Source organism: Perognathus longimembris, chromosome 12 (assembly GCF_023159225.1).
Source record: "Perognathus longimembris pacificus isolate PPM17 chromosome 12, ASM2315922v1, whole genome shotgun sequence".
In the NCBI taxonomy this organism is placed as follows: Eukaryota; Metazoa; Chordata; class Mammalia; order Rodentia; family Heteromyidae; genus Perognathus; species Perognathus longimembris.
In genome coordinates, this window is record NC_063172.1 from 22,468,963 (window position 1) to 22,495,068 (window position 26,106).

At 33.7% G+C, this 26,106-nt stretch overlaps 1 protein-coding gene across 2 annotated transcripts in view; it reads right to left on the reverse strand.

Annotated features, from left to right (window-relative positions):
* Pkhd1l1 (PKHD1 like 1) overlaps positions 1-26,106 on the reverse strand; it is a 132,078-nt gene that overhangs the window by 63,264 nt on the left and 42,708 nt on the right. The window contains exons 22-38 of one of the 2 annotated variants that reach the window (XM_048359272.1): positions 24,123-24,286; positions 23,414-23,586; positions 19,534-19,681; positions 18,160-18,314; positions 17,053-17,175; positions 16,519-16,624; positions 12,992-13,102; positions 11,643-11,807; positions 10,556-10,677; positions 8,876-9,008; positions 7,806-8,001; positions 5,915-6,057; positions 5,392-5,496; positions 4,325-4,513; positions 3,470-3,640; positions 2,740-2,963; positions 1,021-2,005 (exon numbers count right to left, since the gene is read on the reverse strand). In XM_048359272.1, coding sequence (XP_048215229.1) covers positions 1,021-2,005; positions 2,740-2,963; positions 3,470-3,640; positions 4,325-4,513; positions 5,392-5,496; positions 5,915-6,057; positions 7,806-8,001; positions 8,876-9,008; positions 10,556-10,677; positions 11,643-11,807; positions 12,992-13,102; positions 16,519-16,624; positions 17,053-17,175; positions 18,160-18,314; positions 19,534-19,681; positions 23,414-23,586; positions 24,123-24,286 — 3,413 coding nt within the window. Of the gene's footprint in view, positions 1-1,020; positions 2,006-2,739; positions 2,967-3,469; positions 3,641-4,324; positions 4,514-5,391; positions 5,497-5,914; positions 6,058-7,805; positions 8,002-8,875; positions 9,009-10,555; positions 10,678-11,642; positions 11,808-12,991; positions 13,103-16,518; positions 16,625-17,052; positions 17,176-18,159; positions 18,315-19,533; positions 19,682-23,413; positions 23,587-24,122; positions 24,287-26,106 lie in introns of both variants that reach the window. The other variant, XM_048359271.1, reaches the window with a different exon arrangement.

Genomic DNA, 26,106 nt, shown 5'->3' on the forward strand with positions numbered 1-26,106 from the left:
AGAAAGAGAAATGCCCCCTAGAAATAAGGAGCAGATGTTCTCAATTGCAATGACTTCAAATGTGTGAATATGTCATTTCTCTTGTTAACATCTGCTTCTATGTCAGTAGGATTAATGTATTAAAGAAAAAATAATAAAATTATTAAAGGCACACAGTATACATTATCCACACCCTGATACATTTCCCAGTGAGATAAACTAAAGCATTTAAAGTCCAACATCTGAAGAATTCTTTACTCAATGTTCCATTCAAAATGTTATGCAATAAATACATATATACATGTATGTATGTATATATATGAAACTGATATTTAAGAAGAAGGAAAAATTAAAATCTTGTCTTAACACATCACCCTTAGAAAAGAAAAAAAAGCCAAGACTTGATCCTGAGAATCAAGGGAATTGTGCTACTGCTGTCTTTCCAGAATTCACTAAGTAGATACTGAGCATTCCAAGAGCTAGAAGATGATCAGAAATTGTGGCACATAATTGCAAAAGACCAAGAAGTCATTTCATATATCCTTAGCTTAGAAAAAATCTGTCACACTAAATCCTTAAGTAAATATTATTTTATAATTTCTCTACCTGAATTATTTCCTTAAAAAGAATTCTATGGTACTAACAATAATCAACTAGAGGTTCAGGGAAATAAAATATAGAAAATAATTCTCAATGTTAGTAAGAAGGACTAATTGTGAATTCAACAACTGTTTCTTACGGCATGACAACTTTAAGGATTATCCATTTTGGTCCAAAGATATTCATGCATTTATTCCTCATTTGAAATTATATTTAAGTCAAGTTGGTGGAGATATTTACACCCAAAAGAGCTGGAATTTAAATATTTATCCTAAGACTGTGTGAAAAACCATCACCAACTTGAATCTAGTGTATCAAATGAAGTAGGATGGTTTAAAAACACACAATATTGTTTATGATTATTGTTAATTCTATAGTAATAAACTCTACTGCTAACTACAACATCAAGAAAATAAAAAAAAGACAGCAGTATTGAGGTACCTCTACTTGGAATGATTCCTGTGAGCAATGGTGTATCCTCTGAGGTATATGTGAATGTCAAAGGGGGGTAGGTGACTGTATTAACACAGATCTTCAGATTGGCCACTCCAGCTTTCCCAGCTGGTGTGCTGCAGTAGATCTCACTGGAATTGATAAACAGAATTTGACAAGGGTCTTCACCAATTGTGACTGTAGTGTTGCCAGGATAGAAGCCATTCCCTGTGATCAGCAGAGCAGTTCCACCACCAATGCTGCCGGAAGATGGTGAAACAGATGCCACGGCAGGGCTACTGATGGTCCCGTTGCCCAGGGCCAACCCTTTACTTCTCACCACAACGCGGAGAGAATGAAGTCCAGCTGGGAGAGCGGTCAGAAGGACAGTGAGGTTCTTTTCAGTAACATCTACCGCTCTGAACTGTTGATTTCCTATGAAAACAGAAATATCCTCCAAAACAGTCCCCAAACCTTTTCCTTCAACAAGGACTTTTGCAGAACCTTCTATAGAGTCTGGGAAGATTCTTGTTATATAAGGAGTGAGGCTTTCTAAATATGAAAAGCTGCAGGTCCCCTGACATCGAGCAGGCACTCCATGTATTAGAAGATCTACGTGCACATGTTGTTCTGGAGCAGGGGGTGTTTCACATTCGATGGCTGTGTAAGTCACAGTTAGAACTTTACATGAAAGATGGCCCATAAAGACTTCTACACCTGCAGAAGAAACTGTGAATCCAGAGCCATATATGGTTACTCTTGTCATTCCTGTAGTTGATCCTTCATTTGGCAACACCATATCGATGTTTGGCAAAAGCACAAATCTCCTATCAAATTCACTGGACAGTGTGATGATAGCGGTGCCCAGGTTGTAGACAATCAAAGTGACTATTTCTCTGACGCCAACATCCATTGAATTTTGAGGGTCAATACGGCAAATGATAGAATTATTATTACTTTCTTTTACAACACAGGGGTAGTTACCAATTGTAACCTGAACATAAAAGGAATATACAACAAGTAAATACATTGCTCAATATGAACTTAAAGTTTCTATTGGCACCATGTATAATTTTCAGAAGCTAATCCTGTGAAACCTGTTTTATTTATAAAATTAATTTTGAGAGCTAAGATGTATTTTGAATTCATTTTAGTACTAAATTATGGCTGTGCATACATATTCATAACACCATTATTCACAACAGGCAGTCAGTGAAGACAACCCTAATGTCTATCAACTGATGCATGGATAAATAAAATATGCTATACCACTAAATGGAGTATAATTCAATGATAAAAAGTTGAAATATTGACACCTGAATGGAATTTGATAGCCCTATAGCAAGCGAAAATAGTTGGTTACAAAGAATTACATACTGTATAATTAGACTTGTAAGAGAAAATGTCCAGAAAAGGCAAACCTGTAGGGATTGTAAGTAGATTAGTTGGGGGCTGGGAGAATAATGTGGTTAAGTGATGTCTAAATGTTTGGAGGCTTCTTTTGGGGATGACAGAAATGTTCTAAAGTTGGTTGCAGTAACTAGTGCACAATTAAGTGAATTATATGAATGTATACAAAAATGCACATAGACACATACACTGCTGTTCAATTATATGATTTAAATGTATGGATTTAATGACATACAATCAGTATCTCATAAAACTGATCAAAATTAAACAATGAGGTTATAGTGAAAAATCTCTTCCCTTTATCGAGTACATTCCTACCTTATTAGCACATGTGAGATTACTGAAGCCATATCCGATAATGGTTAGCAATTCATTTACTGTTCCTGAGGAAGGAGTGATATTGCTTATAGAAGGTGAAATACAACTTGAAAGCTCAAAGAGCAATCTACTGGAATTTTCAACCATGGTATTATTCAAGTCACACAGAGGTTCTGTTGCTAAGCAGCCTGCCACAGAGCTCCCCAAGTGCAAATTCTCAGATCCTCCTTTAGACAAAAGAAAATCCCGTAAGTCATAGGTAATATTCTAAAACCTGAGCTATGTTTAGAAATCTTTACTCTTCATCATGGTGAAAGCAACTTCAATTTCTGCAAGAATGTCCCAGAAACACACAGATATAAAACTTGAATAAAAGGTTACAGTAAGAGAAGAATGAATATGAAGTCTATTTTTCTACATGTCCATGGCCAGAATCCTACAGGGAAAATAAAGCAGTAACATCAACTAGCACTTAATATATTTGGAGCACATATAGAATGTCAGGATCTTTTCACAGAAGATCTCATTTGAAGCATGTGTGGGTTATGGGAGACTGGCAGAAAGAAATAACTGCCAACTTGATTTCACAAAATCAGTTCCAGACTGAGAGCAGCCAAAATCTATTCAAAGTCCTATGTCAGTGAGATTCAGATAGTGGTTAGACCCTGTAATCTGACTACAGCTCCTGCGAGGTCACCTGAGTAATAGTTTCCATCCTCACCTATTTTACCTTGAGCATATGTGGCTTCCATGCCACCCACAAATAGCTGCAGGGGAAGGTGCCTGGTTTCAGCTGGTAAAACGTTAATGACTCCTTGGAGAGAAATAGAGTGTGACTCCTCAATAAACCCGCTGCTATAATAATGGGTTCCAGGAGAAGTAAATTGGTAAGAAAATGAACCTGCCATAAAATAAGATGGTACATAACAAATACAAGTAGTTAATGCATCTTTGAAATGGGGGGGGGGTCAAAATGACCATTTAAATGCAATATAGATGACAAGTTTCTTATTTTTAATGTGTTTAATATGTCAACAAGTACCTCAGATGACTTGCTGGATATTAAAGAACTATGTTGTGTAATGAAATTACCGTCCAGGAGGATGAGATCCAAATATCTAGAATTCACTGTTTTTGTTTATTTTTTTTAAAAAAAAAACTATGACAAATCTGAAACAGTTGACCAAACTTTAAGGAAAAGCTCAAGATGTGAAGATTGAAAAATATGGCACATTTTCACTGAGTTCTTGTAGAAGAAATATTGATTTTTAAAAACTGATTCTAATCAACAGAAGGCAATCATTTGCTACCAGATTAATATGGTTAAAACATATATTCTTATTTCCATTATATTTTTCTGGTTCAGTGTAGTTTTATGCTGATTACTTATCATGGAATCAAAAAATATGTACTTAGTATCAAAACTTATTCCAAATACACAGTACACAGTCATTTATAACATTTTAAGTCATAAAATGCCAGATAAACTACTTTGTGCATTTGTATGCATTATTTGTTTAAATGTGTTTTAAGTCTAAAGCTAGAAAAAAGAAACCATGCAAGAGTCAATGTAGTCGACACATACCTGATAGAGATTTTTGCCTTCCATTATTAAATCCTTTGCCATCATAAATTACACTTCCAGGACTGGAGACTGAGAAAACCCTGTATCCTATTCCCTTGAGAAATGGATGTGATTGCCAACGCCACACCACAGTGTCTCCTACAGACACATTTAAGACTGATGGTGACCAGGCATAGCCGAATCCATGTTCTAGATGCAAAAATAGAGCCATATTGGAAAAGTGGAAGGGGTAGATTATTTAATAATTAAAGTTGAAAAACCTTTCCGTTTTTATAGTTACTGGGGAAAAGAACTTTTGAAGTTTGGCACTGAGCCAAGAGTAACAGAGAAAAAATAATGAGAAGATAAAATAGTAATGTGATAAATAAAAGACAATTTAAAATACTCAATAAATCAGTTGTTGACAGAAATTACATGGAATATTTTTTTTTGTATGTGTGTTTTGTTTGTTTGTTTGTTTTGTTTTTGTCAGTCCTGGGGCTTGGACTCAGGGCCTGAGCACTGTCCCTGGCTTCTTTTTGCTCAAGGCTAGCACCCTGCCACTTGAGCCACAGCGCCACTTCTGGCCATTTTCTGTATATGTGGTGCTGGGGAATTGAACCCAGAGCTTCATGTATACAAGTCAAGCACTCTTACCACTAGGCTATATTCCCAGGAATATGGAATATTTTTAAAGGCTCTGATAATTCTTTAGACATAAGAACTTTCTGAAAAAATTCTGAAGCACTTTGGTATGCAAATATATGGACATCCATCTAAATATAATTTCAACTTGTATGTTTATTTATAAAATCATGAACCTACAGTAATTTGGGAGGTTCACTATTATAGCAACACCAAATGACAATTTCTGAGCATGAACCTCACAAAGTCTACCCTTCTAAACTCAATTTACCACTGAATCACTTCATATGTGACTCCCTTATAAAGTGGTGATGATAGCAAATTGTAAAAGAAATCATGACGCAGATCCCCTGAATAATTTGAAGTGTAAAGTAAGAAAGACTCAAATTAATTCTAGGACAAAGTGATTTCCTTTTTCACAATATATGAATTGGGATTGGTACCTAAATTATCTCCATTGTTCGTAATTCTGAATACATTCCCTGTTGAATGGAGAGTACATCTGATCATACTTTCTGATGATGATGTAACATTACAAGGGAAAGTACCTAGAATGAGCACAGAAAGAAAAAGAAAACATTATCTCAAATACTTTTTGTAAACTATAGAGATGGAATATGATTGCTAATAGTCATGCTCCCTTCCCCCCCCCCCAAAAAAAAAAAAGATCTCTGTGTTCAATGGTAACTGCTTTGGTCATTTGTCTTTGATGGTAATCATGTTTGATTATTTTCAAGATGATCCTCTATCTCTTTTTAAGTGCTCAATATACATTAAACATACAATAATAATCAGCTAACATGAAAGCTTCCATTTTCTAAATTCCTTTTCAAATATTTTCCTTTCTTTATGCTATTAGAAAAATGTTTTAGTGATTTCAGGTATTGTATAATAACACAATAATATATATTCTTCAAGCTGAAAGGAAAAAAGTTACCATCTCTCCTAAGGGAATGAAGCTCTTACCTAAAAGGACAACATTCTCGGTTGGTATTGTGCTGAAACCAAAACCCACTACAGTAATTTCTGTCCCACCATACAGAGAACCTCTCTGTGGGAACATGTGAGTCACTTCCAAAATATACTGAATTGAAGCATTTGACTTGTCTCTGAGAAAGAAGAAAGAATAGTTATATTTTTCTATGAGTTTCTTTTCCACCCATTGGTAGTTCTTAACTCTTGCTAGGCTATGGCTATCGGAAGAAACCCATGCAAGTACACTACAAAAGCTGGTAATTGGCAACCTTAATTTGGTCAACAGAAATATAGTAATTATTCTGAAAATTAGAATTGAGTAAATGTGATATCAGAAGGGTGTGAGGGAGAAGATCTCAAAATAATTTGGAAGATGTAAGAATAGGTCACAAGAAATACAGGAAATCCTTTAAAATGTTTTTTCATTAGAATGAAATATAGAGGCAGTTTTAACTGCAAAAAAGTAATAAATTCCACACATACTATGGAAACAAGAGTTTGGTGTAATTAATGTTTATCTGTATTTGATGGGAACTTGTCAGAATCTTCCTTCCCATTACTTTGGGAAAAGGAGTTTTAATTCATTTTTCATTGTTACTGGCAATGCTTCTAAGAAGCTATCAACATGTACAATGTCAACAGAGCTGATGCCCACATTCCAGGTACTGCCATAAAAACACACCCAGAAAAATTCTAAAGAGGTCAACTTCATTAAATTCATTCAGTGTAACTGAATTGGAATGTCTGTAACTATTAGCTAAATACACATTTACACAGGGGCAACTTTGCATATGGTTTCAAGTCAGCAGAAAGCCAATGGCTCTTCCAGAGCTCTTCTAGCTCCTCTGTGCACCTAGAAAGAAATGCAGGCCTCAGGGGTAGGTATGGTTGCTGTTGTTCATCTTCCTTTGTCTCCTGTGAGGTTTCTATCAGCTTCTGTCACCTTCTTTCTAATCCCTGCATTTCAGTTTTCTCCTTTTCTAAGGATTCCAAGCCAGTAACATCCTCACATATGAACTAACATTTAACCTTTAACAAATAGTTTGAGGGAATAAAATACTGAATCTCTCCAGAAACACAACTGGAGGATTCTCTTCATCCTTTCTTTTATTTATTCATTTATTCCATATAAAGTATCTGTTTTTAAAACATTTATTATCATTAAATAGTTGTCCAAGGAGGTGCTATTTAATGAAGCAGTTTATGAAGATAATACATCTTGATCAGTGTCACCCTCTTTACTATTCTCATCCCCCTTCAACCAAACCCTCCCCTTAGTTTTCTTAACCTTATGGTATATAATATGAGTTCTTGACTGCATTGTCCCCTCCTTCGCCCCTTCATTCATCTACTCCCCATATGTTCTCTTAGATGGCCAGCTCCTACCCATTTCTTAGCTTAGTCTTCATAGACTTCTGTTCCTCCAGGAGGTTAGCCTCCTCTATTATATGCTCTTATAGCTCCTGATACCTCTTATTCATCATCTTTTCCCCATCTACAATTGTTGCAGTATTGATGTAATTCTCTGTTTGAATCTTTCTCTCCAACAAAACTGTAAGCATCATTAATGCAGGAGACAGGTCCTTCTTATTGCCTACTTCAAACCTAGCATTAAGCAAGTGTCTGCCTTCAAGAAACTACTTGCTAATTATTTCCTGAATTAAAAAAATGGTGTGACTTGGGCACAAATCTAGTTGCATGAAAAAATTTTCAAAGGAAACTGAATGATATTGGTCTCAAACTGAAGTCTCATATTGTATTCTATGAGATTTGCTCAAACATTTTATGCATGGAGATATAAAAAAGTAAAGAAAGCAATAAATAAAAGTCTGTGACTATTTCTTTTTCTATCTCAATCATTTGGAATTTGTGTTCATCATACCTTGTTGATGCAAAACCCCAGGTTCTGACTTCAACATACACTTCATGTTTTCCAGGAGGCAACAAGGGCAAAGAGCACTGAATACCCGTGAAGTTCCAGCTAAGAACCTGGCAGGTTTTTCCTCCAACATGTACCACCAAGTTTTGTGCAAGTTCATTTCCAAAGTTATAACCCTTAATTGTTAAATTAACATCTCCTGTTGTTTTTAAAGAAAAAAAAGTACAGAAGTTAAATTTAATATCCAATGTGAAATTAGCATATTAAGTCAATCCACTAGGGCTGGGAATATGGCCTAGTGGCAAGAATGCTTGCCTCATATACATGAAGCCCTGGGGTTCTATTCCCCAGCACCACACATATAAAAAATGGCCAGAAGTGGCGCTGTGGCTCAAATGGCAGAGTGCTCTGAATCCAAGCCCAGGACTGGCAAAAAAAAAAAAAAAAAAAAAAAAAAAAAAGTCAAACAACTAATTCCACTGACTTTTAGAAAATCCAAAAACTTTCAAAAGCCTAATGAAAAACTATGACAGAATTGCTGGTTGTCAAGTAGAGATAAAAATTAATTTTTGTTTAACAGGAAAAATGATGATAAAGTGTGTGTGTGTGTGTGTGTGTGTGTGTGTGTGTGTGTGTGTGTGTATGCACCCGCTCACTTCAGGGCTTGAGTTCAGGGCCTAGTTGCTGCCCTTGAGCTTCTTTGCTCAAAGCTAGTAATCTAGCAGTCTACCACTTGAGCCACAGCTGGACATCAGGTTTTGTTGTTGTTTTTGTGGTTAACTAGAGATAAGTCTCAGTGATCTTCCTGGCAGGACTGATTTTAAATGTGATCCTCAGATCTCATCCTCCCGAATAGCTAGGATTTCAGAAATGACTCACCAGCAGCTCAATCATGTTTTTCTCTATGTTTCACACATTCAAAGTAAAATTATAAATATCTGAATCTGTTTTTTAAAATGAAAACTAAGTTAGACCTGAAACAAAACTGTAAGAGAAATAGTATGTGGGGACACTTTCTGGAAGTGGTTTAAATAACCATACTAAGTGACTGGTCTTACTGAAGAGTTTCTTACCTAAAATTGTCCGTACTTTTGGACTAAAATCAGTTATAACTGGAGTCTTTAAGCAACTGTAACTAAAAACATCCTTTACCATAGCTTGAATTCCATTGGTAACAACTGAAATATCAACTGTACCCTCAGTTCTCTGAAAGAAGTGGAAAAATAAAGCAATTAGAAAACATTATATATTTAGACAGAAATTCACTAGCTGAAAAGAAATAGAATTATTATAAATAAGTTTTTGAAGATGATTTGTTTCCATTTTCAGTTAAAATTAATTTTCAAGTATTTAGGAAGTTGTGGTATCAAATATTGATTGTATATATGGAATCTCAAAATAAAGATGTTAGGGCTTCTGCCAGTTTTATATTCAATTTAAATGTCTCTGTGTTATCAGATATCAAGGACTCCACAAAGTAGCTCAGATGCTCAAGACAGTGACTCTATAGTTAATAAGGATTAAGATACTGAAAGCTTCTTGGTTTGAAATAGACTCAAATGTAACTATTTTTATGCTCCTCCATTCACAAGTCTTATCATTTGCTGACCTAGTGTCATTACATAAGACTAAACATTCAGACTACTAAGAAAATTATTAGTGCTTTCGTTGATACAGGGTCTGCAATTTGTTGATTAGGAAAAACATTTCCTCCATTATTTAGTATTTCTTCAATGCACATTTGGTGTTTAACTGGATGTCACAGTATCAACCATGTTTGAATTAGTTATATTCACTAGATTCTCATCACTCAGTCCACCAATAATCACTAAAATTTAATTTTTCCTCTAGGTCACAACTATTTAACACAGCCAATTATTCTGATACATTTTGGGATTTTTACATTAGTGACTAAATGCACTAGCCTTTTGTGCATAATAAGCAAATCAGAGTTTTGTTTAAAGTATGTGTATGTATACACATACACACACATTCTCACTAGACACTATGTTGGAAATGAACTTTACAAGTTGTGGGGGGAGAAGAGTCGGAGGGGAGAGAAAGCAGGAGAAAAAGAGGGAGGGGTAACACTGTTCAAAAAGAAATATATTCATTACTTTACTTATGTAACTGTAACCCCTCTCTACATCACCTTTACAATAAGATAAAATTATATATATATATGTATGTATACACACATATGCACATTAAAATGTTTGGTCCTATGATATGATATACTATGTCATGGAGAACTTCACATGTGGCTTTTTTTTTTTTGGTCAAACTGTAACATCAAATATTTAAAAACCAAACTCCTTTTTCAAAATAAAAAGCTTTAGATTTGCTTTTCTGATTTTTAAAAATCATTTAATGCTACTTAGTTTTCTCTTTATCATTGTTGTTTTGTTAATATCATCCTTAAGTGCTAACAGGCCATCAGTTTTGTAGGGAACTGCTTCCAATACTCCCTCTGCCTTGTATTTTGTCTTTACTTTGTATTGATTCCTATTATTTCAAGTGGAATGCATTGCTTAATACATAGTTGTCTTCTTTCAGGATTATAAGTATCTAGAAGATAGGGATAATACTTCATCTTTGGATCTTAGAAAAATGTTGAAAAAGTAATTCTGAAAGGTCATAATAGAATCAATGAATTTCTAGAACATTTGCCACTTAACCGTCTGTCTAGATGATGCACTTCAATTCATAAGATTTAAGACTTAGGGGAAAAGTACCAAAATTAGAGGCCTTACTTTTGGTGTTCTGCAGGTTATTCTATTCGTATCCCCTTCAATCACTTTGCAGGTTTCATTTCCTACTAACACTTTTGAGTTTTCACTAAAGCCAAATCCAGATATAGTCAGTAGAGTGCCACCTTTATAAGGAAAATAAAGAAAATAGAGAAAATTTAGTAATATCTATCTCATCCTTTGAGAACTGACCTGTCATTGAAGAGATAGATTGCTAGAAAATATCAGGAAGTTGATTTTTGATGTGTACAATCAAACCACATGCCTGAATCAGAGCTTTGTAGCTTTGAACCACCAAAAAGTACACCTAAGTGGTTCAGAGAAATAGTCTAGATTTGCCACTCAAGCTTTCTTTGGGGCATTATTAGCAGTAATTGCTATTTCCTGCAGTGGCTTCTTCATCCTAAGAAGGAATTATGGTGTTTCTATTCACTCAACCAATCCATGGGTATGAATTGAGTATGGATACTTTTTCCATATCCTAAATTTAGAACCTCCAAGAAAAAGGAAAACAAGGCAAACTCAAATAAGCTAAAAATAAAGAATCTTTTAGAAACCCAAAAGGATCGAAATAAAAAAAAATACAGAACTAAGAATAGCTTAAACTAAGGGAAGGAGAACAAACAGAGCACAAAGGAAATGAAGCAAGATGAGAAAATGTGTTGTGTTCTCTCCATCCTCTTTTCTTCATTAGGCTTTCCTTTGCCTGATTTGTTCCCAGAACTTTTTCTGGGTCAAGTTGCTCCATTGAGACTATGGTTACAAATGGAGCAGCTGGTAAGCAGAATAATAACCAATAAATCTTATTTTGACATAATTAATGAGCTTGTTATGGAAACATGTAATAATTGATGATATTAATTCAATAACCAAAGACATAAATATAAGCAGTCACCCTGACTTGTGCTTCAGAAGAAACAGAAGAATTGGTCAACCATTTAAGCTCTGTTCTTCTAAAAGGCAAATCCTTTTGTTCTGTATAATGGAGCTCTGTGTTGTCTCCCTTTCCCCTATACTAGAAACAGGGATACTAGAAACGGAAACATAGAGATGTAAGCAATTTTCTCTGCTGAGAACTATTATCTGTTACCTGCCAGGCTTCCTGAATCCGGCCAGATGTGTGTGATCTGACTCTGATAGGTGAAGTAGAGTCCTTTCTCCTCTGCGTGCTCTGCCAGTCCAGCCTCAGCTATGAACACAGCCACTCGAACACGTCCAGCACTTCCACTCTGAATTTGGCACGTGATTTCATTGTCTTGTGATAAAAAAAGAAAAAATGATAGAGAAAAATGTTTTTTTTTGAGACAAAAAAGTCACTAAAAATTTGTTTGTAATTATTAACATTGGCCTTCACTTTTAGGTCCCAAGAAAGAAAATTGCTCATGGGGAAGGGAAAATCTCAAAGGCTAGGAAAGTCTGCAAACTACCTGCTGCTATGACTCAGACACTCCTAGGAAACAGGAAAACCAATAATAAAGACAAAATAAACAATCATCTGATGCTACTCTGGTCAAGTAAGACCACTTACATTCAAAATCCTAATAGATAAGATAAATCTTAACTTGTAATTAGGACTTATGTAAATCTAATTTTGTATCCAACATATGTTCAAGATTGAGTAAAATAATACATACTATCAGCAAAGGCATTGGATGACAAAATCCAAACATTTCCTTTATTTTCTTTAGAGTAGTCTGTAAGACTGACAATAGAAGCACAGTATTGACTATTAAACTTCAAGAATACAAAGAAGACTGAGGAAATTTAAAACAATTGAAGTGTCTTGCACAATGTGTTTTGTTACACAATTCTAATGTGTTTCAATTAAGAAAAAAGACCTTTGTGTCTCAGATAAACAGCAGTGTAGCTAATATCTTGTGGAACCACTTTGGAGACAGACAGACAGTCATAGAGAAATAGAGAGACAGAAGAAACAGAGACACATAGACAGATATCACAGAATTCAACTGTGGTGGATACTGAGACATTGTATAGCAGTAAAATAAATAGTTTGTGGTCATAAAAAATTAAAAAAATAAAGCATTATCAAGACTAGGTTCGCAATTTCATGACTGCACAAGGTAGACTACAGGATAATTATACTTGTGATACTGCTCTTTGAGAAGTAGTATTACAGAATTGAAATAATACTGTTCTTTCCCATTTCTCTTGGAGAAAAACAATTAGACTTTAAAAGGACTTACCCTTGGGCTGGGGATATAGCCTAGTGGCAAGAGTGCCTGCCTCGGTATACCCGAGGCCCTAGGTTCGATTCCCCAGCACCACATATACAGAAAATGGCCAGAAGCGGCGCTGTGGCTCAAGTGGCAGAGTGCTAGCCTTGAGCGGGAAGAAGCCAGGGACAGTGCTTAGGCCCTGAGTCCAAGGCCCAGGAGTGGCCAAAAAAAAAAAAAAAAAAAAAAAAAAAAAAGGACTTACCCTTCACAGAAAGAATAGAACAAACCGTGGGTCCCAGAGACACTGATACAGCTGAGCTAGGAGAAAATCCAGAGCCTACGATAGTCAAAATGGTGCTTTCTTCATAGGATCCTGAAAGTGGTACATTTAAATAGCCATATTAAAATGACAAAATTAGAATGCTCCCAAATCAGATATTTTTCAGAGAAATGTACACCTAGCAATAAAAGATATAAACAATTAGATTATGGGTAAGCCAGGGTGAAAAAAGACATGGCATTTTTCTGTTGAATTACCCTATTTTGCTTCATAGTTTCAATCTATGTGTTGATGGATATTAGTAAAAAGAATTACCTAATTGAAAAAATGGAACAAGATAAAGAAAGGTATTATTCTTATAACAAAGTTACACAGATATTTCTGTATAATTTAGTATGTGATAGAATAATGATCACAAATTCATGAGGAAAGGATAAATCACACTATAAGTAATGTGGCTATTTCTCACTTGAAAAGGAGAGTCTTGTGACTAGAACGATATACCATCTATAGTGCCTGTGATAATCTAGGTTTACTGCTGTTAGCCCAGCATCTTAAAGTTAATATTTTTCAATTCATTCTTAAAAGTGTCCAAGTCCAATTGACAAATGATGTATATGGTTACTTAACACACATAACATCACTCCTTATTAAAAAGTCCACATGAATTTAAATACCTAAGAAGAAAAAGCTAAGAGTAGGTATTTTATAAATAAATAAAGACAGGTATCTTAATGGCTTAAGACTGACATAGATTTCTGTTTTGTTTGTTTGCTTAATTGTCTTTTAAGACAGGGTCTTCTTATGTTTCATATTAACCTAGAACTCATGATTCTCCTGCTCAGACTCTGAAATTCTGGGAATATAAGCATGTAGCACTATATCCAGTAAAATGTAGCAGTTATATATCACATAAAAGACTATGGTTAAGCATAAGAACAAGACTTATTTAAGTGTTCATCAACAAGAAACTAAGCCAAAACACAAGACATACATGTGCAAATGATTGGTAAACATTATGTGTAAAAAGAAAATACAAGTCACTTTTTAAAAGACTTCCCAATAAAAGATTTCCCAATGAAAGAGAGATTAAGTTGAGCACCAGAGTGGCTCACATCTGTATTTCTAGTTACTCAAAAGGCTGAGATTTGAGGATTGTGGTTGAAGCTAACCACAGGAAGGAAAGTCTGTGAGACTCTTATTTCCAATAAACTACTCAGAAAACCTAGGAAGTGGCCAAGTGATAGAGTGCTAGCCTTGAGCTCAGGGAAAGTACCCAGGCCCTGAGTTCAAGCCCCAAGACTGGGGAAAGTGAGGTGGGGGTGGGGAGGCGATGAGAGAGAAAGCACATTAAACAATTTGAAGAAAAAGTAATTTGAATGTGAATGAACCATATACAAAGACCCTCAGGTGTATTGCTAATCAGGGAATAGACAATTTAAAGCAATGGTAACTTCTCTCATTTTCCAGAGATCAGTCAAAATTATTGAAAAGGACTTGGGGACTATGATGATCTCATAACTTTTGGTAGTACCTTTTGGAGTATAATTTGCTCTACTAAACTTAATACAAATACTTAATTACTATATTGCAATTTCATGAGTGAGTACATTAACCTTATATTTGTTGCTTTATTTTTGCTAGCACTGGGATTTGAACTCCGAGCCCATACTTGTTCACCTTGCTTACTTGGTTGGTGCTCCACCACTTGTACCCATACCTCCAGCTTTGTTTTGGGTTGATTATTTTGGAGATAGAGTCTTGAAGACTTTTATGCCCAGGCAGATTCACCACAGATCTCAATCTTCTGAAGAGCTAGGATTACAGGCATAAACCACTGGTGCCCAGCTTGAGCATATATTTTAATAAGTTGTAGCATGTATAAAATAGGAGGAACCTCAATGTAATTTTATTTTTAAAACTAAGAAATATAGGTAACGCAAATGTCTTTAATAGAGAGAAAATGAACTGTTATAAAGTGATTGAAATGATAATAAAATGTATATACAATTATATAAAGAATCTCAAAACAAAAAAATGATAAAATTCAAGTACAAAATGATATTTATATTGTAATAACTTATTCATAAGATTTTAAAACTTGGGGCTGGGGATATGGCCTAGTGGCAAGAGTGCTTGCCTCGTATACATGAGGCCCTGGGTTCAATTCCCCAGCACCACATATACAGAAAACGGCCAGAAGTGGCGCTGTGGCTCAAGTGGCAGAGTGCTAGCCTTGAGCGGGAAGAAGCCAGGGACAGTGCTCATGCCCTGAGTCCAAGGCCCAGGACTGGCCAAAAAAAAAAAAAAAGATTTTAAAACTCATCAAATTACCATTATACAAATATTACAATATTTGTATACAATATACAAATATTAAATGACTAATTGTTCCTCTAACATTTTCTTTCTTAGAATGATTATTGGAGGTAATACATGACAACATATTAGTAAGTGTTAAATGTTACTGAAGGGAAAATATTTTATAGCATTTTTTTACATATTGTAGTGCTTCAACAATTTTGATCATAATGATGAAATCATATTGTTAATTATTTTCTGTAAGAAATAATTTTAGCACATGACTGTCAAAATGGAAAAACATTATAAAATTCAAGAATAAATGCAAAAATAAAGATACCAAAAGACTAGAATAGAATATTCATGAAACTTCTTGTCTTGACATTTCTGACCTCATGTAGTATGAAGTATCCCAAAGTTAGTATAATTGTTCTGAAAATATATATTCTTTTAACCAGAATGGAGACTAATTTTAAGTTTCAGTGCTTTGGGGGATGGTCAGGAGATTGATAAAAAAAAAAATTAGCATCCTATTAGCCATCAAGTCTAAATATATCATCATATTACCTGACTAAAAAATTACAGTATTTCTTCCTGGTATTTATTCCAATTTTCAAGAGCTCATTAAAAAAATCACAATCATACTTTTAAAAGCAATAGCGTTTGATGCTGCTACTAGACTAGAATGAGTTCTTGGTAAATTTTTTCTCATTCTCAGATTGATTATTCCTTTATTAAGCCACAGCTCTCTTATTTCTAGCCTCTTAATAATAATTCCCCTGAAAGTGTTTATACATGATGAAAGATTATAATTAAGACTCCCACTAGACAAGTAGAACAAAAATAACTCAAGTTCATAGTGAAATTTCAGAGGCTAATTATTCCTTTTGAAACAGAGAATAGAAAGATAAATGGCTCTTCTACTACAAACACTATACTTCAGTACTTTAGATTCATAGGCAATAGTTTTATTCAAAGTAAATAATGTCTGCCCTTCCCATGGCTTAATTTTATACTTATTTCACTATATGGAACAGTCTGTTTGATTTAGTGACATTAACATATACATATATATACACACATATGTGTATAAACATACACAGATAGATAGATAGATAGATAGATAGATAGATGTTTTTAAATTATCAGAGCTTACATTTTACTATGTATCCTCTATTCATATTCCAGGTTAAAAGTTGAGAAGTTACCTTGTGAAGGCCTTGTAGCCAAAACTATGGGAGTGGCCATAGAATCCCATATGAACCCACAGTCACCTGAACATTTAGCTGGAATTCCATTGACATAGACTTCAACCTGCAAGTAAAGAATTAGAGCTAATAAAAGAGGGTAGAGGCAGAACAGTTCAGTAAAATAATGCACAGGATTTAGAAAAATAAATTTGTTTCCCACTTATCTGCAAATGTTACTTAATACATTAATTCATCATTTTCCTCCTTTGACATGTAACTCACCCATGTAGATATGATTAACCCTCCATTCCTTCCATCCATTCCATCCATCCATCATCCGTCCATGCTTCTCAAATATGCTTACTATATTTCTGACACAGGTGAAAATGTTAGAAATACAGAATTACAAAGATTTAAAAACATAAGTTATATCCCTGGAATTACCAACTTACATTCTAGTAGAAGTGGAATAGAGTCAATCAACTGTCAACATAAATATTCACATGAAATTAGAATAGTCAACTCATCTGTTTTATCTGACCTTTAACATACCTGTGGTTCTTGGCTGGGTACACGAAGTAGGTCTCCAAGTATGTGTTGTCTAAATAAGCCACCTTCCTTTATCGTTGAAACTGTCATATTTGCTCTTACTCCAGTAATGTTAGAATCATTAATCTATGTTCACAGAAAATTATTTTACTAGAACAGCTATGGTAAATATAACAACACAAGTTTTGCTTTTAAAATTTAAGTATGGGTAAATGAAAATAAAAGCCAGAAAATATACATATATATAATTTAATCACTTTTTTAAAAAGCCTTTCAAAATGAAAATAAGCAATTAAAAATAATAAGATCATTGTAGTATCCTGCATTGCATTATAACATGAATAAAATGGTTAAAATGAACTTGAATTTTTCTTGTTCTTGTTTTTGCCAGTCCTGGGCCATGGACTCAGGGCCTGAGCACTGTCCCTAACTTCTCTTTGCTCAAGGCTAGCACTCTGCCACTTGAGCCACAGCGCCACTTCTGGCCGTTTTCTATATATGTGGTGCTGAGGAATCGAACCAAGGGTTTCATATACATAAGTCAAGCACTCTTGCCACTAGGCCATGTTCCCAGCCCTTGAATTTTTAGAATTAAAGGAATTTATGGAAAATAACTTCATTGAATTTTATATACATAAATTGCTCTCGCATTTTTTAGTATGACCACTTTGAATTTTATTTTGTATAATTGAAAAATCATATCTTTTTCCACCTGAGAGACAACTCTCTCCTCTTCATCATTTTTCACTCCTGACTATCCTGCTATTTCATCCATTCCAAGAACTGTAATTTTTTTCCCAATGGTAAAAATGAAACCAAATCAAGTCCCTGGGCATAATTTAGCTTTATGAGACTTGACTCAGCCTGTATTTTTCCTGATCCTTTTTGGGGTCAATTTAATCTGTTAAGATAGGAGCCCAAAGTTTTCATTTAAAAATATATATACATATGCATGTATATATATTTTACATATATATACATGTGTATATGTACATATATACATGTGTGTATATATGTGTGTATATATAGCTTCAAATTTTTTTCGGATGAGGCAGTGTCAATAAGCAAGTATACAGAAGAAAGTGAAAGCCAAACGAAAACTTAGGGAACCTGTAGGAGATTCTGCTTTCCACACATGCTTCTCCACTTGATGTTCCACGAGTACCCAGCACAGGTTCCCTCTCGGGTAACAGAGACTCTCCCCACTTCTTCCAGGCTCTGGAGAGCAAACTGCAAATCTGCAGCTGACACTGCAGCAGGGATGCCTGCATCACAGAGGGAGGGCGAACAGCAGGGGGAAATTCATGCACAGAATTTCATCCTTGGGCTCTGAGCAGTATCCATATAAACAATATAACTTTCTCCAATACAGTAAAAATTAAATTGATACTTTATTCACACTAAGATTGTATACACTGCTAGGAGATAAGTGATGCCTATCAAATCGTGGCCTTAGAATACATATTTTTATTTAATATCAATTCACTTTATAGATGATCTTTAAGTCATAGATATAAAAGAGAGTCTTTAGGGAATAAAAGCTGGTATTTCTGGTGAGGCAACAAATAAATATGTAAATGTCATTTGCTCTGGATAATCTAGTTTGGTGTTGCTGACATAATTTTAAATACATAAATAAGGGAGAGACATGCTGCCAGAAATAAATAAACCAAAGTATTTATTAGGGTTGTCTAGTCCCACAGTGTCAAATTAATAAACATTAGCTACTACATATATAATTTAAAAAATGTCTACTATTAGTAATTGTATTTCAGAAGTAAAAATAAGGACAATTATTCCAATGATAAATTTTATGTAACAAAATATATTTAAAATGTTATGTCAATAACATTGAGAGAATGTGTCAGTGATTTCTAAATATGGACCTTACTATGTTTTAAATGCTTGGGGGGGGGCACATGTAGCTCATAAATATCTTGCTGGAGGTCTGGATACTTCAAGTAAGTTGTTGTTTTTTCTTTTTTTTATAAGAATACTACAATTCCAAGTCCTTAAATATTTTAATGTTGTCTTTATTCTTTCTGGACTACCATATTAATGAATGCTTTGTTTTTAAAACAAAGGTTATATCGCACAAAGGTATTACTTATAAAGCTGGCCATTCCAACCACCTTCAGACTAATAACTTAAGGGTTTACTATACTTTCATAGGCTTCTCTTATACTACTTCTACATAAAAGTAATCATTACTAAGAGCTGGCTTTGAAGGGGTGAGCTTCATTCTAATGCTGTAAAAATGATTTTGAAAAACTATTATGACTTGGTGTTATTTAATTACAGTATTAAATAGATATCACACATATACACAAACATATCTTTTTGTATATATTTGAATGCAAAAATAATAAGTAAAAAATCTTCATTGAACAATATATATTTTATAGAGTATACATATATATGTGTATGCTAGTGTGGTGAACATTATTCACATAGGTTTGAGAATTTCCAACATTTTAAATCTACCTTTGAGGGTATGTCCATAAGCGTGGATGTCAAAATTGCCACTTATAGGTGGAGAAGCTTCTTGAATTCTTCTAATGCGAATCTTTGATTCTCCTGGCCAGTTAATTCCTCTATAGACAGACTCAGTCTCAATCTCATTTGTGATTTTCTAATTCCCAAAATAAATATTGATAAAATGATTAAACCTAACAATAGCTAACATGATTTCTATTTCAGCATGGCACAGTCCTATGATGTGACATAAATGAGCCTCATGTATTCAGGATTCTTCAAGACATTAAGGAGAGTCCCATAAATCAACACAGGCCAGGCCTATACAGCTGTGATAATGAGGCCAAAGTCAACTCAGTCATCTGTGCAGCAATCAACTGGAATCACAGTAATACCTCATTAATTCAGATTGTACCCTCCATCACTCAAGGAACAAATATTTACCAAGCAGACACTCCATTCAAGGTACAAAGCACATTACCGTGGGGAAGCAAAGAGGCATGAGATGCAATCTTTTCTGTCAGGAAGGTAGAACATTTCTTAGAAAAATAACTATGGAAATTTAACCAACAATATAAGGAAGCATGTGGGCAGTAGAGTGGCCAATCCAGCCTTATTATTTTATTATTTTATTTTTTATTTTATTTATTTATTTATTTTTGGCCAATCCTGGGCCTTGGACTCAGGGCCTGAGCACTGTCCCTGGCTTCTTTTTGCTCAAGGCTAGCACTCTGCCACTTGAGCCACAGCGCCGCTTCTGGCCGTTTTCTGTATATGTGGTGCTGGGGAATTGAACCTAGGGCCTCATGTATAGGAGGCAAGCACTCTTGCCACTAGGCCATATCCCCAGCCCAGCCTTATTATTTTAAAAAATAATATTGAATATCAATACTGAAGCAGTACCTGCAAGTGAAATTCATAGATTGTAACTCTAATTGTGAAAATGATAAAATCCCATGATGACAGAATTTAAAGCAGTGTTGGAATAAGTGACAGTGCAAGAAGACATACAGAAGAATATCCATATCATCTTTAGTATTTGGAAAAAAAAGTATGGCAATGAAAAGGAATAAATCACAGCTACATGTAACATAAAGTGCACAATACAGCAACGTAAGAAAAGAGTGAATTCTGATTATTTCTTTAGTATGCAGTTTAAAGCAGGCACCACTTATTATTGGTGGTAAAAGTTAAACTAGTGGCTATCTACATACAAAGGGAGAGTAGTCTAATGGCAACAACGAGATACAAGAGAATTCTCAGATCACTCAAGGTTTTCTTTACCTTAATCAGAATAGTAATTACTTAAGTGTATTCACTTTTCCTTCCTAAGGAATTTCATTGAGTTACCCCTGAATTTACCATATTCCAGTTAACATATTTGTATATGCTTGCACACCACATCACATATTTACTTCTATGTTTATAAGTTAATTCTACCTTACACATATATAAGGGAAAACAGCATTCTTTGTCTCTTTCTGGGCCAGATTTACTTCACTTAACATAATTTCTCCATTTCTTTACAAATGATACAACATCATTCTTTCCTACAGATGAGTAAAATTCAACAAAAGAAACATAAGGAAAGTGATACTTGAAAAGGGTGGGGTGGGACCAAAGGGAAAGGGGTGGATGAATGAAGAGGAGAAGTGGAGGGGAGAATGAAGTCAAGAATTCAATGTGTAATCTAAAAAATTAAGAAAGTGAGGGAACGAGTAGACTGGGAGGGATAGATAAGAATGATGAAAGGCGTGACATTGAACAAGAAGCATTATATTCATAAACTATTTTGTTATATGGTAATTTCTTTGTACAACTTCTTAAAGATAATTTAAAAAGTATGAAAGAAAATCAAACTTAATTAAAAGGAATGTTTATAATTGAGAGAAAATGAAGTACTTAACATATAAATTTAATAAAGCATGTTCTAGTTCTGATCTGTACATTGCTAAATTGTGATAACTGACATTAAAGAACTAAGCATTTGATTATATCAAATCTAAATAAATGGAGGTACATATCATTTTAATAAATTAGAAGACTCTTTAATGTCTTTAAAACTCTTTAAAATGCCAGCAGAATATTCTGGCAGAAACACAAGCTTATTCCAAAATATTTTTTAAAAGAAACAATCTAGAATAAAGTACTTTTACCAAAGAAGAGTTGAGAGAATGGAACCTATTTAATGTCAATACCTACTGTATACCATATTCCAGAGAGGGTATTTTTGTGTAAAGACCAAGGCATGGAGTTGGAACAGAGGATTATCCAAAATTATAACCACAAAAACACTCCTAGATGATTTTATTCACAAATGTTCATGAGAAATTCAGTAGAGGAAAGAGAGTATTTTCAATAACCTTACATTAAAAAACTAGTCGCATCCTAAAAGCTACACCTATAATATATAGCTCAATATGGATCATGGACCTAGGTATAAAGTGCAAATTAAAACTTTTAGAAAATAAATTAGGTAAATCTTTAGGACCAAGGGCCAAGAAAATTACTTTCTCCAGAGGAGAAAATCTGGGAGAGAATGAGGGAAGGATATTGTTCAAAAGGAAATGTATTCATTACCTGACATATAACTGTAATCCCTCTGTACATCATCTTTACAATAAAATTCAAAGAATTTTAATATCTGACAAAGGACATCTATCTAAAACATAGAAAGAGTTTTATAAACTCAACAATAATGAATGAATAATCCAATGAGAAGCTTGACAAAAAGGATTACCAGGCATTTCATAGAAAATATAGGAATTGTAAATATGCCCATAAAAACATGTTTTAAACCATTAGCCATTATTGAGTGTAATTAAAACCCAAATGAGAAGTTAGTATATAACATAACTGAATGGCTAAAATGAAAACCAAATAGTGATAATATCAAATGGCAGGGAATTTTTTCAGAAGCTGAGTCATTTATCTATGGTTGGTGGGAATGTAAGATGGTAGACTGCTTTGGAAAAGAGTAGTAATTTCTCACAAAAGGATACCTATGCTTACCATATATTTTCACAATTGGAGAGTCAGGTATAGAATCCCCCCAATGAAAATTTGAATCTCAAAAAATCCTACATACTAGTGTTTAAAGACTTTGTAAGTCTCTCAAAACAAAGCCCAGAGTTACCACCTTTGTAGTAAAGCTATAAAACTAAAATATATTGTAAGATATTTATCTTTATTTTACATTTATCTTTACCGAGGACAACAAGACTCAGGTAAAGACAGTTTTAAGCGATTACTGACAAATTTCCATTCTCTTTAATTATAAAGTTGTTTAGTTAGCAGAAGATTCTCTATAGATCTTTAATTACTAGAGTTAATTATTTGAACTTATTACACTTGTTTTAAATTTGTTGTGAAAAATGATACTAAATAATTGAATATTTTCATAAAAAATAAAACTTTAAAGAATCATAGTGTAGTATTGTTCATATTTTAATAACCTGGCTATATGAAATAATTATTTTGGATTTATATTTTGGAGTTATAGCTTTTTGTATAAATTTGATAGAAGCAAGTTAAATGTTATACATAAAAGACACAATTTAAAATAATAATCCAGAACATCAACTTTTCTTTCTATAATTTCTGTTTATGGGTCATTATTGGAGGATTTCTAACTTTATTGCTAAAGAATATTTTCCTTCATCTATTCACCACAGATAATATTGCTTGAAATTTTTCCAAAGCTTAAAATCAATTTTCATGCTTAAGTTAAACAATTCTTTAAATCATGATTCATCATTGGAATAACTATCTTGTCTAATTAAACAATACTCATTCTGTATTCAGGTATTTCCAGTTTTTAAGAAAATTTACTACATTAGACTAATTCTCATGAAATTAAAAAAAACAACCTACAAATGTTTAGGTTTACCTGCCCAAAGCTCACAGCCATCATAGGTATATTACAACTGCAATTATATGAAGTCATGGTGACAGAATATTGAACTGTCACAGTCGATCCATTTATTCTGGTCTGATTCACCTGAAAGTGCTCTAAATATATTCCTTTATTCGCTAGTGCTGCAAGTCTTCTCTTTGGCATCTCTGAAGAATATGTCAGAAAAGCAAATAGCAGATAAGTTTGTAGTGTAGATTTTACTATTTTACTACCGTATCTCAAGAATTAAATAGATTAAAAAAGTAATGTTAAGGATGTTAGAAATAAAATTTTCTTTATAACATTACTATCACTCATGTCCATAAGGAGTTTCAGGTCAATCATTCTAGAGACAGACATCAATGTCAACACTTGTATTTTGGAATTGATCTCCCTCTCGATAAATGATTTCTCAATAAACTAAAAAAAAAAGTAAATAATTCAATACAGTGTATTTATCAATAGAAAAACTTTAAAGCTAATTCTTGCTCTAATTTTTTAAGAAATGTTTAAATTAGGGATTCATTATTTTTATAACAAACTGCTATTGAAATAATCAAGTTAAATCATAATATTGCTAAAAATTTCATTAATATTTAGGTGTTAACATTTCTGTTTATTAAATAATATAACTTGTTTCCATAGTAAAATTTCACTATAAGACCAAGATATATTGAAATAAATATAAAATACCACCGCACACCATTGAATGTCGAGAGTGTAGGTGTCTGTCCAATGTATACTACATCAACATAGAAGGACTGTGACTCAGAGGCTTTCTGTAAACTAATCCTTTGAAGAGAAAAACTTGTTCCAGAATGTTTGGTTTGTATGAGAGCCAGAAGGTCTATGCAAGTATAGGTCCAGCTGAAATAGAGTGATTAATTTGGTATAAAGTTAGTGGGAAATAAATACGTTGTAAAAGACATCAATAAATTTTAAAGTGAAAGCTTTTCTTTTCTCACTCAAGAGGACCATTAACCATGGTTTACTGGCACAGAGAAAGAGCCAGAACAAGCACATAAGGAGTAAAAAAAAATAATACTGTTGCACACAAAAAATAAGTTATCTTTATTAGTAGTCATTGGCATTTGTACAATAACATTCTGTAACTTAAGGAAATTATGGAGTGCATTCATAAAAACAATACAGAGGTAGAACTGGAAGTCCAGTCCAGTACTAAGAACTAATTAGTACTTCCAGAAGAGTTCACTGGATTAGCACCACTCATTTTGAGAAGTGAGCTGAAAGTACTAAGTTATTTCATCTTATTAGACACAGTTGAAAATAACTTCTGCATAATTTTCCATTGTGGTTATTAATTAACTGTTTTGTTTGGGAACTTTGTAATTTCATTCTTTTATGGTTTGTAAACTCATAAGATCTGCACTAGTCCTTTAAAGCTTAGATAACAAGTACTAGTTTTAGAAAAGTACATGCAGAATCGCATAAAGTTACAATGCTTTGCACAACAATACTTAATATCTCTAAGTAGAATTCCACTACTAGCACTTATAATTCTGAAGTTCTAAAAATTACTACTTAGAGAATCTTCTGTCTAGGGAACCAGATATATCTTTTATAAGAGAAAAGAAGAGAGCAAATGGTGTTAGAACAAATGCTTTACACACTGTGGCAAGGTAATTCTATTTGTTAAAAAAAGTCTACTACTTAGATTTTGAAACTTGGCTTACAACTTTAAATCTTACTGCTTTTGGAAAATTATAGAATTATTTTTAAGGGAAATGGTACTTTGAATTGTAACAGTACTGGAAAAAAATTAAGACTAAAATATCTACTTAATCTAGGTAGACAACCTAACCTACATACATAAAGATACCTACAAAGAGCTGGAGAGTTTATGCAATGACAGGCAACAGTTTCACTGAAAGAATTCTATACTTCTAAGAAAATCATGATATTTTTGTTTAAAGATCTTGAAACATTTGGGGCAATGAAAATCCATCCATGCTTTCCAATGCAGTGCATCCTCAAATGACTACAGAGAAGATAAACTGTAGGCTAAAAAGAGAGACTGACTTGTTTGGTATAGTAACCATCATTGTGTGACTAACGAGAAGACAGGAGACCTGTAGAATGCTCCCAAGATTCTGATTCCATTTAGCTGATTGCTGTTGCATTTGAAATAATGTTGGAATGTTGTTGAAAACATAAGGCTTAAAATAGTAGCAATCAGCAGAAGATTCTATATTCAGAATCCTAAACCAGAAACAACTTTTTAAAAAATCTCAAGACTTATTTTTTCCAATATAATTATTCTGTTCTTCCTTATCTTGATTTTTAAAAGAATACTGTGATTTACTTCTTTTCAGCATTGGCCATTTTCTGCCTCTGAGTGTCAAGCTGAGGTGTGGTTCTGCCTCATACTGGCTTCATAAAGATAATTCTGAAATATCATGATAGGTATCAACAAAAAAGGAAGTATCAAAACAACTTTTCTCCCTCTATCCTGATGTAGTCATCAAAATATTTTACATTATCTACTCATGTTATAACAACATTATGATAAACTGATTGCTTTCTACATTCTCTCATTAGCTAGACACATTAATGGTTTCAAACTTATATAGTTTAAGTCCTAAAGTTTACTGTTGTTTTGTCTTTCAAATAGTTATGAGGAATGATGACACAAGACTAATTTTTATTTTCAAAATGCACAGATTTTG